The sequence below is a fragment of the Anser brachyrhynchus genome (genome assembly GCF_964034855.1).
Source record: "Anser brachyrhynchus genome assembly, chromosome: 2".
Taxonomy (NCBI): Eukaryota; Metazoa; Chordata; class Aves; order Anseriformes; family Anatidae; genus Anser; species Anser brachyrhynchus.
In genome coordinates, this window is record NC_137695.1 from 24,217,545 (window position 1) to 24,239,066 (window position 21,522).

General features: G+C 38.8%; 1 protein-coding gene across 1 annotated transcript in view; it reads right to left on the bottom strand.

The window, feature by feature from the left end:
- The window catches only part of LOC308190792 (uncharacterized protein), a 103,060-nt gene that overhangs the window by 58,233 nt on the left and 23,305 nt on the right, over positions 1–21,522 (bottom strand). The window contains exon 3 of the mRNA XM_080582525.1: positions 18,515–18,684. Coding sequence (XP_080438651.1) covers positions 18,515–18,684 — 170 coding nt within the window. The remainder of the gene's footprint in view (positions 1–18,514; positions 18,685–21,522) is intronic.

A 21,522-nucleotide genomic window follows, 5' to 3' on the forward strand; every position in this document is an offset into this window, starting at 1 on the left:
TCTTTGCAGGTCTGTGCATGTTCCACTGGAAAAGTAAAATGCAATAAGCAAAAATATTTGCAGTCTTGAATCAGAATTAGGCAAGCTAACGAGCAGAGTTTTCATTCTGGAAGTTCTAACTGATCAAGAAAGACAACAACTGCTAACTGCAGGCACATAAGCAAACTGCTGACAGTTATCTACTTCACTAATAAAATAGCAGAGCATTACATTAAATGCACTTGGCTTGAGACAGCATAAAGAATCATCTTGATGAATGCGTAGGTTTCCTTGACATTAAATGAATTACACAAGCTACTTTAGAGTTTACTCTTAACCCCACCCTGACTTAACCAGTCAGCAGTGGTGGTCTGTTTAACCTAACAAGATATCAGACATCTGATATTTCTGTGCTGATCTTGCATGCAAGCTTTGAAAAGGCTCCCATTTCAAGGCATGCTTGCTGTGGCTTTACTAAAGATGGCCCCAGCTAAGAGTCACTGTATCTTTCCATGGGTTTTGTCAGACAGACCGTGTTCAAAACACCATAAAGACAAGTGATCCAGCACACTGGTAAGGTGTAGCCCTCAACTTCATAAGCAACCCTTATCAGTGTATGACATTATGGGGTTGAAACCAACATTCACGTATGGAAGATCTGGCTCAATGTTTCTCTGCAAAGAGACCCAAACTGTGGATCACAGCACTTCAGGGAGGGAAAAAAGGAAGAGCATGGTGAAGAAACTGGATCAATGTCTCCCTGTCAGCTCACACAGAACAAATTAAAACTGCTCTCACATTTTGCAGGCCACAGAGAAGAGTGAGACAGCCATATACATTGCATTGGAATGAATCCCCTCAACACACAGCTACAGTAGAACAACAAAATATAATTTATATACGTTAGCACAAGCTTGAGTTGGTGTACCTCAAGGACTCAAGCAGATAAAACTTCCTGATGGTTACGAGTGATGGGCAAGACTTTTCAGGAGAAGACATTCCAACATTTCCATGCACCAAAGAAGGGATTGAGGAAAATATTACGGGAAAGGAATGTGGGAAACTGAGAAGATAGAAAAGGCATAGGGGAGATCCAGTGACGGCAATTACATAGGAATTTGATGCATTGCCTTCCACACTCTAATCTGGATAGGTGGTGACATTTATTTTGTCCATTACAATCAGTCTACTACATTTCAGGCATATATCAACAACTTGCTGAATTCTTACTGTAAGACTCAACGTTCTATGTAGTTCCTCAAGCAAAATTCTGCAGAAATAATCTCTCTGCAAGAAAAACATCTACTAGACTGATACTAAATTCACATGATAATACCTTAGGATCCCTTTGCACCTCTAATTCTAATGAGATGTACGAAATAATACATAGAAAAGGGTTGGATATAAAGAGCATGTTAAATATAAAGACAATACCATATGAACTCTTCATTGCAATCACTATTATAATCATCTCTAATAAAAGGTCTGGCAGACCAGTTAAAGAAGATATTTAACTGAGGTACAAAAGTCTCTTTTCAGTTTCTTTTATTTTTATTTTTATTTTGTGAATTTACAGAATTGACTAAAAACACCATTAATAAGACAAATGAAAATAATGCCTCTTTTTAGCGTGGAAGCAGATGAGTGTTTTCATTATTTACTTCAGGCATAGCAAAAAGCTGCCATTGATACTTAATGTTTGCCATGCTTGGGAACCTTAAAGGATGCATGAAACTTAAAAGCCTCAAGTTTGCATGTGCGCAGAAATGCCTGTATTTATGTACTACCCAAGTTTCTTATACATATATTATTTCTGACCCAAAAAGCTTTGCTTAGAAGAAACTCAAGTAGATTCTATGTGAGTGAGACATAATGTATTCCTGGAAAAGTCAGTATCTCTGACCTTGTGATGTGATTGTCTTCTGAGTACTCGACACTGGTATGTCTGTGCGTCACCAGTCCATCTGTCCATGTCTAGAGGGGAGGATTCAAGCAGTTCAGCCTAAATGAGAGTCTTATTGCATTAGTGTGAACTCATCAGTTAACTTAGTCAAAAAAAGCCAGACTAAGTAATGATAGTCATTGAGAAGAAGATCATTGGAGATCTTCAGACAGAAGGTAGTTACAGAGGGCCTACAAACTAAAAACTTTCCCCAGTCTCACACCTTCATCTGACACAGAAGCAGAGGCATCTTACATCGACCTGGAGGCATGGCAACACAATCTGAGTGGAAGGAGATTTGGTACTCAGCAGAAGAGGTGTGGAAGAGCGCAAGTTCAGCTTGTTGTAGTTAGTACAAAGTGGAGAAGCCCAGTGGCTTTTCTGTCCTGTCTGAGCTGGTTTGCCCACTTGGGCCTACTCTGTTTTCCAAATACTGTCTTCCCATCAGCACAGTATCAATCATCATGCTAATTACCAACTAGTGTAACTAATCTTCTGACAGCAAATTACTGGTTTCTGCAAAGAGCTGTTCTCCAGGTACCAAAGTTCATTGCAGAAATAAAAGCCCTTCAGAACTACTGTGTGATAAAGCATGATAGCACTTGTATAATTTTCAAATTTCCTTTTAGGTAGAGCCCTTTAACTACACCTTTCCCTAGTGCAGTCTTTTAATCTAAAATTGATTTCCTCATCAAAAAAATGTGGCCTAATTGCATAAAAGGCTCCTTAGTGCAATGAACAATTAGTAGCATTCAGTGTAAGTGTTTCAGTCTGAAAACAGCAGATGTCAACAGTCTTGTGATTTCAGATATATGGATCTATGACACCACCTGTAAACTAAAAAGAGCTTGGTTTATGTTAGTCTTAACAACTAACAAGAGCTTGGTTTATATTTTGAGCAATATGCACTTGAAAAGAACACATTACTTCCCTCTTATGAGTCGAGTGTTCTTTTTGCTTTATTCTTTACCTTCACTTCCCACAGTGTAAGAAGCAAAAAAGTTTTCAATAGGAAGAAAGGTAAAGCCTGCTTTAGGCTCTCAGCGGGAAGTCTTACACCAAACATATAAAAAAGGGACAGGAGAAATTGGACAAAAGTGCTTAGTAACCATTTAAAGCAGCATTAAATGTTATTAAAAATGGAATGTGGGGGGGGGGGGGGGGGGGAGAAAAAAAAACTCCTTTTGGCAAGGAGGAATCCAGCTAAGATAAGCTTTGTACAAAAGTACCTTCTTATCATTAAATGTTTGTAATTGGCAGCTCTAAACTATTCTTTCTTTATTCCCTCTTCCCCCACCCTCCACATGTTTTTTTCTTGGTTACCACATTATTGGCTGCTAATTTTATTTTTGTCCTCTGATAATGTACAAGAATTACTGTGAAGCTAATGTGAACATACTGTGAGTTTAATGCGCATCTCTCACTGTTACTAGACAGTGCTGCAGGGCAGGCCTGCTTTGGTTTACTGGATGGGTATGTTTTATTATGTAACAAACACAGCTAACACTGATAACGGATTTAGATGAATATCTAATTTAAGAATAGGATAAACTTCAGTAAATATTTTTCTATCTTCAGGGAAAAGTAGAAAACATTTGCTATATACCATTAGAGGGAAATAAACAGAATGAGCTAAGGAGGGTGACCTGAAAAGAGATGTATTTGGTATAAAACTGGACAAGTTAAGACATTAGTCCTTTGCATAACAGGAGAAATAGACAGAGATAAAACGTATTATCCAAAGATTTATTCAAATCAACCATTACCCAAAGATTCTGCATGCCCCACTTTGAAACTCTGACACTGATAGCATTACCATCCCCTGTCTGGGCTCCAGCTATGTCATAAAAGCTACATTTAGTTTGCAGATTCTCTGTGCTTTCAAGCTCCCAGTCCTAGGCATAATTTACAGCACAGCCAAACTCCTTATCAGGACTAGATGCAGGCATGCAGCTTAGTCAACCCGCAGCACTGCAGTTTTCCCAGAGGAGAAATCCAGGCGTGCTGGCCAAATGAACTTTATCAGCTAAGCATAAAGGCAGCCAGTGCTGGTTCTTGACGTTACTGATGCTGATACTGTGTGTGTGGCAGTAAGGAAATTTTTGTCCTTAGCACAAGTTGTGACATATTCTAAGGAAAGCTGTGTCTGAAATGCTAACAAAACTCTTAGCATAAAGTGCAGTATTACTCTAATGCTAATGGGAGCTTCTAAATGTTTTGAGAATCATGATACTCGTATGGGATTTAAAGAACCATGCTTTAGATTACTAAGCTTGAAATATTTATACTGATATAAATGGAACTAAAAGGGCTGTGCTTCTTGAGTAAGATTAAGGGAAATATGTAGCTGGATGCCCAGCTCCCAAAGAAATTTATTAAAGTTTGGGCACCAGACTCCTTCTGTCATTTCATGTTATATATATAAATTGCCCTTAAAGTAGCACTAAAAATATCATGGATTGTTTTCATTTTCCCAAAACAGATTTTATGAATTTTCCTCGTTTAACTTATTCTTTCCACTCCAAGAAATTCCTTCCCTCTCCATTCAAATGTAAAATATTTATCAATTTCATCCACATAAATTTATTTCCAATTGGCTGGACTTCTTTATGCATTATATACACCAAGAATTTCAGATCACCAGTGACATCATCTGAAAACTTGAAAGTTAAAGAAAAGAATGACCTCAAGATTATGTAGGATAATAACAATGCAAACAAGTGCTTCTTCATTTTTTTAATGGAAGGATCATTTATGATTTGAGGAAAAAAATCCCCAGATCCTGCATCTCACTATTCTTTGCCAGCTGGGAAAGAAGGCAGTTGTTTTACAGCTTACAAATTATCATTTTACTGTTACAACTATAAGGATATCTTAGAAATACTGCTAATTTAGAAATACTGCTAACAAATACTAATCATCTGACCACCTTCAAGTGGGCAGCAAGTCCCTGAACCACACCCAAAAGGAAAGACTTTTTAAAACTCTTCTTGAACTTGTGATAAATTCAGAATATGATATTTTGTCTATTAGCCAAAACAGAGTATTTTGTCCTTTTTGTTGTCGTTGTTAGTTTAGAGCACCTGACTTTACTTTCCAGTGCTTACCAACGTAGATCAAGCCTTAGAAGGTGGAAAAGAAGCCAGAAGTCAAAATAGGATCCACTCTCATGAGAATGCTACAGCCATCTAGCAGGTAGGTCCACCACCAGGTATTCATGGAGCCCATTCCAACAGGAACACAGCTCTGCTAACTACGAACCAGCTGTCGGCTTCTTCCGCAGCCACCTCATTTCTCCCAGGTAACTATTTTACTTTTACTTTTAATCTGGCACCTCTACTGTAACTCAGTAACTTAAGTAAAACAGTGATATCCAACTTGTTCTTACATGGATGACCATTTACATCTTTGTAAAAAAAATGAAGACTGTCTTGTACAGGATTCTTACAGTAACATGTCATTTCCAACCATATAAAGATCAGGCTAAATCTGCATTATTATTTTTTTTTAATGTTATTGACCACTACTTTATTTGCTCCTTCATTGTCTGCACACTGTAGCTGTTTCTTTACTAAACTCTTCTAAGACAAGTTTTTGATGTCTTATAGATCAACAGTTATCCATGGATCACAAGTTGTGAAAAGCAGACATTGGGATAAACTAAGCTAACTTTCATGGTATGTATTGTTCCTAGTTTCTGCAACATATTCAGGAGGAAATGCAGTGAAAAATACACAGAGACATCAAAAAAGTTTTACAGGAATTTGACCTTATCACTGGGCTAGTGCCAGAAACACAACCTGAGTGCTCCAGCAATGATATTTAAAAATATGTGTGTGTGCATACTTCATATTTTTATTCCACTGTGCAAACAAGGAACAATTTAAGAACGGAAAATTAAACTAAGCCTTCCATAATTTGTGGGAGAAGCTATCTTTTTAATTAACATTTTTTATAGGGCACAACTGTAGTATTTAGCTACAGTCATAGCTAATAAGGATAACACGTGAAAGTACATTTTAAAGTCAAAAATCCAGTCCTGGGGAAGAAGAGTGCAATGTTGTCTGTTATGTAACTGGATAACCATTTGACAACCATAGCTGAAGAAAGGCCATAACTCATGTATCCACGGACCCATTAGTGAACCAAACTTCCCTGCAGACAACAGGGAGCAGAGCTCAGCAGACGAAGATTTCACAATGGTTTGTAGAATTCCAATGTTGTCTTATCCCTTTGTTTCACCAGTGACTCCCAAACAGAGCTAGAATAGGCAGAACAAGAGAAGGGCTGTTTAGAGTATGAACTGAATGATGGATGAGCAGTGCCTCGGGTGTTTCCATCCAGAGAGGAAGAGCCATCCTAACCCTCTGTGATCTATTCTCTGAGCAGCAGGAGACTAGATCAAGGCAAAGCCATTCTTTTCCTGTCTTACACAAAGCTCACACACTAGTCAATAGCAGGCTTTTATCAAGCAATAAGTTACTTCACTAAGTCAAACTGCTGTTGGAGTTTTTACATTAACATGCAGCCTAACTGGTAACTTTTTTAACAATAATGCTTTTAAACCTTAGGTGAATGCTATTTTTCTTTTAAACTGTTTACTATTCAAATATAGGATGGTATATTTTATGTGTCTTCACTGCCACCTTTTGGTCAAACTTTTTTTCCTATTGCTTTTCTTTTTTATTATTATTATTTATTTTATTTTATTTTATTTATTTTTAAAGTAATACACAAATAACAAAAAGAAACAACCCAAAAGTACATCCAGAGTAAGAGAATGTGCAAGAAGATCTGAATACAACTTTTCAGGATCAACACTTTCACAAACAAAAAGAAGAAAAACAAACAAATCAGAAAAAGGTCAAATGAGAAAAAAAAATCTATTTTATCCTAAATTCAGTTATAGAAATATTCACTGTTGTTGACTCATAACCCTCCCAAGGTACTGTGGCTGAATACAGACTTATAGTCATCTCAATATGCTGACTTCAGAGCAGAGTTTATTTGTTTTCTCTCCACAGATAATGCCTCCCACTAAATACCTGTTTTCTTTTGATAGTTAGCTGCTATTTCAGCATTATTAGAATTCATGTTTGTTCTGTTAATGCACAGCAACATCCTGTTTCAGGATGATGAATGGTAGGTATTACTGAAATAAATGTAACTTTATAATAAATTACTGTTAGCTCTCTATTAATGTAAAGTTTATACAGCAACAGCACTTAAAACACAACTGGAGAAGACTTCAGTGTATATGTACATATAGTGAAGTGAGTATTCATGACCAAAATATTTACTATTCCAAAGAAAATGAGCACTGTTCCTACATGTATTGATTTCTGTGACCTGTATTAGTCATTAGCACTGTATTAGCAGTATTAGGATGTATTAGCATTGAGGAGACTCAGAGGCATGGGGCCGGCAGTCAGCTCCCTCTCTCCTTGCCTCCTCTAGTCTTAGGAGGGGGAAAGGCTGAGAGGAGGAACGGCTGCCACCATCCACTCAGCCATTTCCACCTAATGAATGGTTCTTGAGAGAGCAGCTCTGACTGGTATTATTTAAATCGTTTTCAGGCTGTTCTAACACATGCTGCATGGGGCAGAGCACCAGAAACTACTAATCCCTAACAGACTTTTCTCACAGTCACCACCCAAGTCATCCTCTATCCCCAGAAGACATAACAGGAAATTTGCTTCCAAGTGAAGCTACTTTGCATTCTAATAAAGCAGAAGGAAAGAAAAAAAATGCAAGAGAGATGAACATTATTTTAGTTTGTACCTCCATACAACATTTTTTTACAAGTGCCTATCCCATAGTCTCACAAATGGTATCAGGCCCTAGAACGTGCCTGCCCATTTATTAAGGGCTTAACTCCTCATTTATGAAACAAAACATAAGACAGAAAGGAAGTAGCATCACTACTTCCTGGTTGCCACAAAGGGCTTGAACAAGTTGAAATCAGTATAAGCCCAGAGCACCCAGGGCAGGTGTAATCCTTCTCCACTAGACTGGGTGAGGTGAAGGAACAGAAGGCACAGAAACACGTCAGTCTTTAGAAAGAATATATGCAAGTAACAGATGCATTTGTATTTTGGTGCTACAGAAAAAATACTTAATACAGAAAAAATAAAGTTTCAGGCTTGCAGGTTAGCACATCCCAAGGCTTGCAAGCAGAGCAATTCCTACTACTCTATTTGCCATTAATGATCTCAAATGTTTTCATAGACATTGGGACTGCCATCCTTACGGTAAAGAGGGGGAAGCACAGACACAGAGCATGACAACACTTCTGCAAGTCACCCAAGGTGCTGTTAAAAGTGGCCAAGAAGGAAATCATCAGAGTCCAGCTCCAGGATGGTCTCCTCCAGTCCACCTTGGCTCTTGCACCAACCATCCCGGGGCTTCCCTGGGAATGCTCCCTCAGGACATGTCCCGTTGTATGCAGCGTACTGGCTTAGGGGACAGGCACGCTGCTGAGAAAACCGATACTCTGAAGTAGTTTGGAAGTACTTTTGTGCGAGGTTCTGTGCTTACACTCCCGTAAGCCTTCTCTGTATAAACAAGGAGAGCACCACGGCAGATATCACTCCAAAATCTTTCTTCAGCATTAGCAATGACTTTAAAAACTGCTCCAGGACTTGTCAGAAGTCCTGATGGGCAGAACATGCTGCCACCTCTCACAAACTGGCACCTGCCATGAATCGACACTTTTCTTTTCAACCCCATGATAAGCTGGTGGACCTCTGTTTGTTGTGGATGTATGAAGTAAACAGGCATTGTGAAAGCAATCAAAGAATAAAAAATAAAATTAAATAACCTCAATGAAAATATTGTTTCCTTTAGTGCTTATTTCACCTTGCTGCCTCCTTCACGGCAAGTTTGTCTCCATTATGGACTATTTAATTACAGAGCCTTCATTGCTTAATTCTCAGTGTTTATTACTTCAGGATGGCCTTTCATATGAGTGTCTAATACTGTGTCACGTCACCCCATTAGTTTATAGGGAGATACATGTTTTCACTGTGTTTTTATTCTTGTTGGACATGACTTCACCCACTTCTGTAATTAAAACAGATTTACTCCTTCTATAAAAACCACAACTGACACAACATTTTGATTCCCATTTGTCGTTAGGAGTGGTAGTTGCATTAATGCTCAGACTTAGAGTCTCGTTACAACCCTAGCTCAACAAGTTATCGAACAACAGCTGAGTTATGGTCACTTCACCTGTGCCTGTTCTTAGTGCACAGCAGATGCAGTATATCGTAGCTTAACACAAGCTGTAGACAAACAGCATAAAGAGACAAGTTTCCTTGTCTCCGTATTTGAGCCCCTACAGCATAATTGTTCTGCCTAACTTAGATACCAGTAGTAAAAGGCTAGTTCCCCTGGGCTCCCCATATAGCCTGCTGAGGAAAAAAAAAAAAAAGGGCTTCTCCATGGAGCAATTCAGATCTAAGTCAGGCACTCAGTATTATTCTCTGAAGGTGCCCTCAGTGACTATATGGGAAACCAAAAAACTCCAGCTTTCCAGCTCAGTGATGTGATGTCTCAGTGGGGCATCAGCCAGGCACTGTGCCTTTGGTAATCGCAGCTACATCCTTCCCTAACACCCAGGCTCAGAGGAAAGCAAGCGTCAAGTCTGACGTTGGCCTTTACTTTTGAAATTTTGGTTTAAGAGCTTCTTACAAAGGACCAGATACAAAGACTGTTGAAGTCAGTGGAAAAATATCTTCCCTTGACCTCAGTGATGTTTTGATAGGGCTTTCACCCACAAAGAAAACATGTGCTATTTCAGTGTAAAACGGATTGCTTAAACGGTGACACAACCCCCCAGTTCCTGTGAAACTTAATCATAAGAAGGCCTCTTAAGAAAAGGAACATGTTCCATGACAGTCAGCCTGTGTGAAGCAGGGACAGCTGACTTCTTAAATCATTCTCTTAATGAAAGACTGGTTGCTGCATGCTTCAGGGTCTTAGCTCTGTGTTGGAATGTGGGCACACCACTGGCATCGTAGCTACTTTAGTAATGATACTGCGGTGGAGAAAAAACAACTTGCCAGGGAACCAAAACTAAGTACACAGAACACAGGACATTTGTTTTTCTCATCCAGAGCTTTCCTTTGTCTTACTAGAGTTGGTTCATGCATTGTTGTTTTTCATTTGTTTGTTTGTTTTTTCAGAATGAAGGAACCCACATCCAAGTTTCAGTTTCTCTCAGACAAAACAAAGCACATGAATTAGAACAATGAAAACCGTTTCTTCAGTTGATTTTTGTCTTAACAAAAAATTCCATCTTCTAATAAATTTCTGGTCTTCAGGCCACATAAGATAGCCAAGAATAGGGAAAAAAAAATAATAAGAAAGTAAAAGATGTTATCCAGAAATAGAGTAATTTATGGTTTCCAAAGTATGCTCTTTGGGAGAGGGAAGGTTGTCACAGGGAAACAGCTGGCCAAATGTAGAAGAGGCAACATATGGGAAAAGAAAGGAAAAAAGGAAAATACACAGGAAGCTGTTGTTTTTTCATTGAATCACAATATAGCCTTATGAGTTTTAGACAGATAGATAGACTAGAGGAAAAGTGCCATGTGTGGCTGCATTCGTAAACACACCTACAAGCATACTCACACAGTTTCAGCTACTCAAGGGCAGCGACAGCCACTAAAACGTTCAGGATCTGAGAACAAAAACAGAGGTGGCCAGCATGACATTAAGGGGAGATTGCATTTCACAGGAGAGTTTTGCCATTTGCCCATACTATCAAATCCTGAAAGCTTTTCTAGCAGAAAAAAAAAAAAAAAAAAAGAAAAAAAAAAGGCTTGGTAGCATGCAGATTAATATTCCTCCTGTGGATTAAACTATAAAGTGCTGCTATTCAAGGGTGAAAGTAAGACTAAGAATATTTTTATAGAAAATTTAAAGGAACACAGCCGTGAGCTCTTTCAGCATGGAATATTCCAGTATCTTATACATGAATGAAATTGTCTGAAGAATTTCCATCGAGGATACTCTTCAGAGTGAAGTGATGTTCTGCTGCGATGCTAAATAAGGAACAATTTCAGCAAAAATAACACAACACAACACTAGTGTCAAGCAGATATGATGTTGAATCAAGTCCACAAAAACAGAATTATTCCTACAAAATATTTTCAAATTATTAATTTAAATTTAGACAGAAGACAACTTATATCTCTGCCCCAATGCAGTCTCATTTATTCTAAATTGCATGCACTACTCTATACCAAACAGCTTCAGAATTTCATTTAATATTTCTGATTCTACAATATAACTACATTTTGGAGCGGAAAGGAAGACTTGTATCAGGACATGCTACTTATTTTTCTCTTATATAATTTCTATCCATTTTCCTCCTTAGAATTGTATGTATATTTAGTACTACAACAGCATTTGACTCAGTTATGAAAATTCTTGCAATATCCTGATATTCTGTGTAAACTTGTATTTGAAATTAATGTATTACCAAGATAATTTGTTTCATCACCATTTTACTTTGCTCTACTGATCTGTGAAATGTGTTGCTGCATTTCTCTTCCTCTGAAAGGCATTATAAAAAAGACTGACCTGACATTTTTCCTAGAATTAATAGCTATGTATGTTTTATACAAATTAACTCTGCACAAACATATAAAGGCACCATTTGTGTGGTTTCTCTTAGTACCAAGCACTAATAGTAAGGTAAATCTATGAATAAAACCAAAATTGGAAAAAAAACTGATCGTTGTTTTTATGACTTTGCCAGCACCTTTACTGAAATGTAAGTAATCCCTTCAACTATTTTTATACCAGAGACTTTTGGATAATATAGAAATGCATATACTGAATTATTTTTTAAATCAGATAGACAGGAGAAATGAAGAAAATCAAGATTTCCAATTTCTGACACCATAAAATAGTCTTTGTGAATCCAAAAAGTTAAGTAACACTCTAGGCCATAAAACACAAAGAATATTAAATTGGAGCTTTTGAAAGTACTTTGTTCTAACTTTCCCTTTTAAGCTGTGTTTTGGGAGTATAGATAAGCACAGGTTGTCAGGATTTATGTTTCGTTGAAAGCTCTGACTATACAACAGGTGGCAGTTGGTGGAACTGGGAACCATTTAGTCATTAGTCAACCAAAAAGAGTGGCTTCTTACAGACAAAGATAAGAGGTTTATGGTTTTCCAGACTAGTTTATTAAATTACATTCATTAAATACTTCTATAGCAGTGTTTTAGGCAAAGTCATCAAAGATGTTAAGGCATCCTTAAGCATACCAGCATAGTTAAATTTCCTAGGTATACAAAGCACCACAGCATCTAAATAGATCCCCTGCAGAATGGGATTCACAAAGCTCCAGACGGTTGTTTTAGGCAATAAGAAGCATTTGCAAGCATATGTGATTTCTTAAGTGAAACTGAAAGATTAATAATAACAGCCCTTTGTAGATCACCTAATCACATTTAGGAGCACAGATTCATTCTTTGACGTCTCTATTTTCATGAACTGCTGACTAAGGAAGTCAGGGCAATATTGTCAGCTGACGCCAATTAGGAGTGAAAAAATATCACACATCATGGTTTATGCCAAAGCCAGGACTGCTACAGATCCATACTGACAATCAGAGAACTGTAATAATAAATCACTTTAAGAAAAGCTTGTTTCCTTAGCTTTGCTGCTCTTTAAGGATGTTCAAAACAAGTTTCTCTGCAATACTTCATCTTCAGATACTGTTCTGAAAAGAGATAGGAGAAGAGACAAAAGCAATCTCACTACTATCTAAGTAGTTTAAACATCTTCTGGCTCGACTGTCATCGCTTTGTGGATATATTTCCAAGCTTTCATTTTGTAGCCTGCAACAATTTAGTCTGTGTCAATGTCTGTCTTTGTTTTCACTGCACTCTCCCTGCCTCCAATTTCACTGATATCTCAAGTAGAATTGACAGAGGCTGAGTTCTCACAGGGCCATTAATGGTTAGCCACCTTAGGTCAACAGCCCTAGTAAAACAAGCGTGCTAAAGAAAGTAACAAAACAGCAGGAAAACAGACCTCTACCCTCAACTTCAAGTAAGGTCAATAAACAAACAAAAAATTACCTAAAAGTAGATCTCTGAGTACACTTACTACGATATGGATTTAGAGTTCTCATCAAACTCTTGTGCACCTCATTCAACCTCCATATTCAAGCTAGGGCACTCTCGAGTCCAATTCCTGAAATCATCCACAGTCGTCAGGGTCACAAATCACTGTGGGGTTTTATTTCAGTCTTTTTACAATTGATGCACATTGTCAATCATTTTGGGGTGACTAAAAGCAAGTCAGAATGATTTTTCTTATGTTTGCCTGGAATTTCCTGTACTCCAGTTTGTGCCCGTTGCCTCTCCCTGTCACTGAGAAAGGTCTGGTTCCTTTTTCTTTACTCCCTCCCATCAGGTTCTATACATACAGATGAGATATCCTTGCACCTTCTCTTCTCCACACTAAGCACTCCGTCTCCTCTTATGTCAGACACTCCTATCCTTTAATCATCTTTGTCACCCTTTGCTGGACTCACTCAAGTATGACAATGTCTCTCTTGTATTGGGGAGCCCAGAACAGTACACAGCATAGGTGTGGAGCACCGAGGAAAAGAGAAGGGTCACCTCCCTCAACCGGCCGGCAACGCTCTGCTTACTGCAGCCCAGAAGTCTGCAGGCATTCTTTGTTGCCAGGGTGTTTGATGGCTCAATGTTCGTTTGGTGTCCACCCGGACCCTAGGACCTTTTTCTGCCAAGCTGGTTGCCCCTCCACCTGTCTTCCCTCTGATGAACATCATGAGGCTCCTGTTGACCCATTTCTCCAACCTGCTGTGGTAGCACAACCATCTGCCACATCAACCACTCGCCCCTTTTCATGCTGCCTGCAAAACTCACTTCTCACTGGATGGCTGCTGGGCCAAAGCTTATAGTTTTTTTCCTTGAGCCTTTGAAAAGTTAGAGCTTGCTGTTCTTGCTGTGTCTGAGCTCCCTGCCACTGTTCCAGTCCTGCCTAGTTTGCTGCTCCATTTCTTCCCTGAATCCCTGCTCTGGGCCTATTTCTACTTCCAGAGATGACCAGTGGCCCAAGCAGCAGCAAAAAGTATCTAATCTCTAAAAAAGGATCAAATCTCTTGGATTATTTCTTACAATTAACTTCAGCTATCCACTCTTATTTGTAGTGTGCAGTTAGCCACAGCATATAACTGGTGCTTCTGGACAAGAGGAACATTTTAATTTTGACCTTATATAGTATTTTTGAACAGTCAGAATCTTAAGTTAGAATTCCAGTTTTGAACAAAAGATATTTTTCTTCATAAATAATAAAACTGTCTGGATTTAAAAATATGCTTGCTCTAAGACCTTATAATTGGTATAAAATATCAATATTAGCACTTATATTTTGAAAATAATTCCATCTCTGGCAAAAGGTTCAACTAAACAAGCTCTAATTAGCACAATTATTTCCGTATTGAAGTCATATATTTAATTGTGTTGTCAGTCTTTGTATGCAAGCAACAATTCCCTTAGCAGTCAACCATAATAACTGTATTAATGTAACAGTCCCACACAAAAAATAAAAATAAAAATAAATGCCCCAAATCTGAAGGCAGATAGCTTTGGAGCATTTATGGCTTTACTTATATTAATTATTTTCTTATTTAAAGTGATAATAATTGATTAAACTATTTAAATAATTCCAAATGTGTTGGCAGATTCCATTACCCATTTATTTAGATTGCATTAAATTTGTAACAACTGTCTGATAAACTTCAGTGCTTTTTTTTAAGTACCTCAGCACTCTTAGCTTAGTGCTTGAAGAATTTCTAGCATCTGCTCGCTTCTCAAAGACATCTCAACAACCAAGAAATGCCTTATAAGTACTGACAAAATTAATTCTCATCCCTCAAATCTGTCTTTAAAATTAGTAAGCTGTTGTTATTACAATGACATCCAGCAGCTGAACTGTTATCAGCAAAATGGAGAGTTATCACCACAGCCTGACATCCTAATCATCATTGTCTCATTAACTTCCTAAAACTGACTTCAGCTCTGCTTCTTCCATATAAGCTTGCATCATTCCTCTCCTATTTTTTCAAATGTGAAACCTACATTGTACACTGCAGAGAAAGTGTCAGTATTTGTGGTTTGTGTTTGCGTAGCATCTAGCACTCCGGACCATGCTAGGGTTTGTAGGCACTGTGGTAACAGGCAAAAAAAATGATGACTACATGCAAGGTACAATGTCAAAAAATACCTTATGCATTGTAAGGATTTTAAATGATATGGGAAGCAGAAAGGTCTTCTGAGAAATTCCTGAGGCAGAAGGCCTGGGAAAGGACATAGCTGTGGGAAGGATCCTCCAGTGTTTTGACTATTTCGTGGTCTCACCACATGCCTTCAGAAGTTCTCAATAGAAAATATAACGACATTAAAATGCCATTTCTAAACCACAGGATTTATCGGCAAGCCATAGCTGAGGGCAATAAACCACCCTAAATGTTTTCCATGAGGTATATTCCAAAGCATCTTAATTTCAAATGACTCTTGTACAAATATTGTAAATACATATATCTATGTGTATATATATATATTCCTTTTTAACAATTAGAGGTAATAAATACCCCTATGTACCACAGCAGAAAATCTACTACAGCTATTACATAATCAGGCTTAAACAAAATGGTTCCCTATAGAACTAGGAACAGAAACATAAAAGAACTCCTGAACTGGGACAAGTCAGATGCCCACCTACATACCCAGTATTCTGTCTTTGCTCAGTAATCCTTCCCTCATGGGGCCCACTCCTTCTCCTGTATCTTTTCCATTTTACAGGCTTGAAGTGCTGCAACCTTTTTGATAAACTACATATAAATTACTGCTATTTTTATTATCACAAGTTTCATTCTTGTGAGCATTTTAAGGCAGTAAGCTCTATACTCCAGAGGCATGTGTGCAATGAAATCGTGAAATCAACAAACCACAATCAGAGGAGTATCATAACTGCTTCAAGGGATAACAGTACAATTCTACTTGTTATATAAGTAAAAGTAACCAACAATGAGAAAGGCAAGCATTACTTTTAAAGCATACGTCTAAACACAAAGGATGGCACTATGCCTGATTCAATCAAATTTTATTTTTAAATACCAAACAAATTCTCCTGCATTGCTTCCAAGAAATGATATACATTATCAGAAAGAAATTCTGACAGAGGTGTTGCTTTGGCAAAGTAGGAGTGGAAGTGCCTTTCATACTTGTCTGTAATTTATATACTTGAAAACCAGACTGGAATCTCTTTCACAAGGAATGAAAAAAAGAAAAAAAAAAAAACTGCTATTGTCCTCTACCTTGAGTTGTTTTTCAACTCATTTAATTGAACTTTAACTGAAAAAGTCATGTGGTCTTTACTTGTACTTTCAACAGTGTCTAAAAGTATCACTGTTAAAAATTATTTGATGCATGTGGTTCTGTTGATTTCTCATAATTTACGGCAAGTAGTACATGCTTTTGTTTATTCCACATGTTGGGCTGGGTTGAACAACCCTCTCAAACAATCTTGAGCCTCTAGGTTTTTTCACTGTATTTCTTTTCTTTAGCTTTCTGTAACTTGGCATTGAAGACTTAAATACTCTAAGGGAATTCAAGTATTTCAAGTAGTTTGAGAGCCACTTCTTTGAATCAGAATTTGTGTAATAAATCCGGGCCAAGTAAGACATTTGTTTGACTTTAACAATGTTACTCACTAAGAACAGCTGGTTCTTCACTTCACATTCATTCACCAGGGGATATAGCAGTTGCCTGCTTATCGGATCTCTTTCTACCATATTCCCTTGGATAAAGGAACTTATTAAATGACAATAAACCAAATCTGTTGTCTGATGTCCCTGTTCTCAGATGACCTTATCCTACAAGGAACAAGCATTCTGGTGCAGATGAACACTGCCACGTGCATCTGCAACTGCCAGTCAGAATATGAACAGAGGGCACTTACCTCTTCCACTCCCAACTCAGCTCCATCCTATTTAGGACTCAACACTGCCATTTCTCATAGTGGAATTTTCAAAATCAGATTAGATTAGATTGCATTTCAAAATTAATTTTTAAAGTATTTCAGAATTGTTGAAGTTCACACATGGTTCTTCGTACTGAATATTTTTTTAATTTCTCTTTCACAGATTGGTGGGTTTTGGAATTCTGAACAAGAGTCTTCTTGTTGGCATTTCACACATCCTCCTTGCCAAAAAAATTAATGCAGTTAAATTTTGTGTGAACCCCACTTAATGTCTTTTGGCTTTGGCAAATCCTTCCGGACTTTTACAAAACTGAAGTTCTCTGGAACTGCAAAAATCTATAGAAACAGGCACTCACATGAGTATTATTTTTCTCACTGCTTCTAAATGGAGTCTTTTTTTCTCTGTTATATACAGACCACCCCACAGAAGTTTTGTTTTGGTTTTGGTTTTTTTTGGCTTTATATCACTTTATTTTATATCAGGTAATTCAAGAACTCTCTAGGCTCCAGAATTTACATATGTTATATAATACAACTGCAAAAGAAAGGAAAAAATTGACGTACTTCACTTTTCCTCAAAGAACAGATCCAGACAGCATAACTACTCATCACTTCCTTCCTCATCCCTCATTCATTTACTTGCAATCCAGTGAATCTTTTCAGACTCATAACTTCTCACTTCACCCATTCTCTGTTAGATCGTAGCAACTCTTAGACTTGGTCTTGTCAAGATGTACTTGACAACAAGAGCAAACTTGTGGAATATTAAAATGTGTAGACAAATGTAAAAAAACATAAGATGTGTAAAATTTAGAATAACTCACACTCAAGCAAATATGTGTCTTTCATTGATATCAGTAATACTGTTCCTTTTGACCTGAACACTTTCCCAGTGATCAGAGCCACAGAAATTGATTCCAATTAGGAGAAACAGTAATATTTATGTATTGCTTTGTTGTGTTTATTTAACAAGAAGTTAACCGCCCTGGAGACAACAGAAATTAAGCAGCAGGAATAATTTACTCTCCAATACTAGATTTTCTCCAGACAGGTCTCTGCCCCAAAGAATTGATCTTAGCTTCTCCTTTGGACCATGCTACAAGTGCAGCTTTAAATCTGAACTCACAATTTAACTGCTCCGAGCCGCCCACTGCTTCTATTGGCAGTGCCTGTGACAGACAGAGCTAAACAGAACATGCATCCTCACCTTGGCAGCCTGGCTCATTAAAGTACACTGAAATCAGAGGTGTTTACAGTGCTCAACTACAATTTGTGGCAGCAACAGAGGAGATTTATGTCCCACTCAGCAGAATCTGAAGGTGGTGCCTTGCACAGAAGAGTGAGGCAGCCAGCTGAGAAAAGCAACATTTCCAGGCACACACAGAGGATCTGCCTGCAACTACTAACTGCAGCTCTGTTGACTTCTTTGCTGCCTACTTGGATCCTTGGTGTTTTCCCCACTACTCTCTTAACTTTCCTGAACCTGTGCTAGCCAGAAGGAAACCAGAACTATATGGTGTAGACGATAGCAGCAATACTTGTTTAGGACTCTTCACTCACCTAGTTTTGACCTTATTTCAGTTGTCAGCAAAGCAAGAGAGATGTGCGTTTCCTGGATGTGTGAAGATGAGAAGACACCTTCGGTGATGTTATCAGATTGTCCAGGCAATAGCAAAATACCCCCCATCACTTCCATCCGTTGTCTCAAAGAGTCCAGAAATGGTATAATCCTGAGAGTTGGGAAAAAAAAAAAAAGTTTTAAAAACCAAATTATTTAAATGGAGTTTTCTCCACATTACCAAAACAAATCAGTTTCCAAATCTAAACCACACTGTAACTTTTCTGCTTCTTCTCAGTTTCTGTCCAATCACCTAAGAGTGCACTTCCCAGTGATTCTCCAAGGAATTAATGGTTTTGTAAAATCTCTTTGGTGGGATATTGCTTACCAAGCCTGCATAAAAGGTAACTCCTTTTTCACTGTATCTAATCAGAAAAAAAAAAAAAATCATAAATACTGGGTGTTTCTTCCTGCATCTTTCACAATACTTCGGCTTTAATTTCCAATTCATTTTTTTTTCCAGCATGAGCAGCAGAAAAATAGACTGAATTTATTGAATCTTGGCAGCATCTACTTATGAAGTACTGGGATACACTCTTCAGGAAAACTTAGGAATGGTGGTCATAAAGGACTTCTGGAAGTCTCTAGTCCCCTGCCCCACGCCAAGTAAGACCCCTGCCAACACCAGATCAAGCCTTGGGCTGCACTAGGAAGAACACTGCCAGCTGGACAAGATAGGCAACCCTTCCCCTTTCCTCAGCACCTTTGAGACCCACCTGCAGTCCTGTTCTGGGCTTCCCACTAGAAGTGAGACACGGGCGTATTGGTGTGACTTCAGTGCAGTGTCAAGAAGACGATTTAGGGATTGGAGCATCTGGCATGCAATGAAAGGCTTAGGGAGCTGGGACTGTTCAGCCAGGAGAAGAAAAGGCTCTAGTGCACTTTTAAAAATACATGTAAATACCTGAGGAGAGAGGGGACTGAAGAAGACAGAGCCAGACTCTTCTCAGTTGTGCCCAAGCAAAGGACTAGAGGCAATGGGCACAAACTGAAATACAGGAAATTCCATTCAAACATAAGAAAAAGCATGTGTACTGTGACAGTGATCAAATACTGGAGTAAGTTGCCCAGAGAGGTTGCAGAGTCTGTCCTTGGAGATATTCAAAAAACAATCAACAAGGCCCTGAGTGAGATGCTCAGGTTAACGCGCTTTGGGCTGGAGAGTGAAGGCGGTGGACGAGATGATGCTGAAGTCCCCTCCAGCCATAACGATTCAGTGATTCTGTGAAGCCAGCTATCACTCTGCATAGTAAGATTTTGAAAATTTCCACAATTCCACAAACCTTCTGGATTTTCACTATTCTTATGGTGAAGATTTTTTTCCTAATATCCAGTATGAACCTTCAAGCTGCAATTTGTGGTCTGTGACTGTTGTTATACATGGCACTACCAACAAGAGTTGGGTTTCATCATCCTTACACTCCTCCTAAGTGTTTGAGGACTCCTACTACACCTCCCTTTACTCCACCCTTCAAGGGACTACACACGTCTAGCTCCCCCGTGTCTCTCCTCAGAGATCATGTGCCGTCAGCCCCTCACCACCTTAGAAACCCACCTCAGTACCATCCTGGAAACCCAGCCACTGTTTCAACGATTTAACCACTTGCACTTGGTTAAATTACAGGGAAAGGCTTTCACCCTTCCCCACCATTTCCCCCTATGCAGCATCCTTTCTGAGTCACCCAAGGGCACACTAGAGTCATCGTGCTGACAGTAATAGTTATACTTAGCTTAGTCAACAAGTTCGGAGCAAGACTAAGCGTTAGTATGATTATACGTAGGCCTGTGTGTTACTGGAAGCCGGCACCACTTTTCCAACCATTTGGCAAGTTGTTCTGAGAGCTCCTGGTCTAAAGAGCAGTTGCAGATGCAGAGGATTTGCCCTGACCACAGACTTCTCCTTGTATAAACCGTGTATAAACATATAAAATGTTCTCCATATTAACCACTGTCAGACAATCTTGCCAGTGATGCAATCACTGTTTTTCCTCCAGGAAACGCAATCTGCCATTCCCTCATGTCAACATCACCCACAGACCCTGTCCATAATGAAGAAAACTAAAACCAAACACTAAAACACAGACTGGCTAATACAGAACCACCGGAGTGTTTTTCACCTCCAGAAATACCCTGTCACACTCTAGCAACCACAGAAACATCACTGCTTCTCACCCAGCTCATGCAATAGTTAAGGAATACTGACGCTCCTTCTACATGTTTGGGGCTAGCCAAACCTGTACAGGTCTAGTTGTCTTTCTGCCAGTAAAATCTCCCCTGTTCTTCATGTGCCAAGAAATGTTCAATCATTTTGAATCAACTCCCGATTTCTGTGGTGATTCCTACCTTACACCTCTTGCATAGCACTTGCATACTATCTGCCCAAAGCTGTCGGCGTGCAGGGGTATCGTATGGATGTAATAGTCTGCAGGAGGGCTGCCACGCAGTGTGCTTTCTAGTAGCCTCTAATACAGGTGGTACTTTGCATACCTGAAAGTAATGCCTTAGAGTAGGCATGAAAGCAAAGTTTTCCCTGGCATTTAATCTACTTCCACTTTGCCAGCGCCCACATGAAATGAGCTTTCCATTTTTACTCACAGATAAGCACCTTACTGTGCTCAGGATGCAGAGACTAGAGCGGTGGTTGCCTGGCCAGAGATACTGGGAGTTTACTAGGCACTTAGTAAGTTATTTTACTAGGCACTTAGTAAGGAGTTTACTAGGCACTTAGGAGCAGCTTACTAGGCACTTAGTTAATGGCTTGCTTCACTTTGGCTGGCTTTTTGTCTCGTCTTCTGAGAGTGCTTATTCAGGAGCTTACCTTCTGCGCGTTTTATGAAAACGCTTAAATTAAGATAGGATATCCAGATGCTGAAATATCACTTGAGCTACCTTTTGGTCTACAAATGTCCCCATAAGACTTACACCGCTGACTTCTCACGAGAAGCCAGAG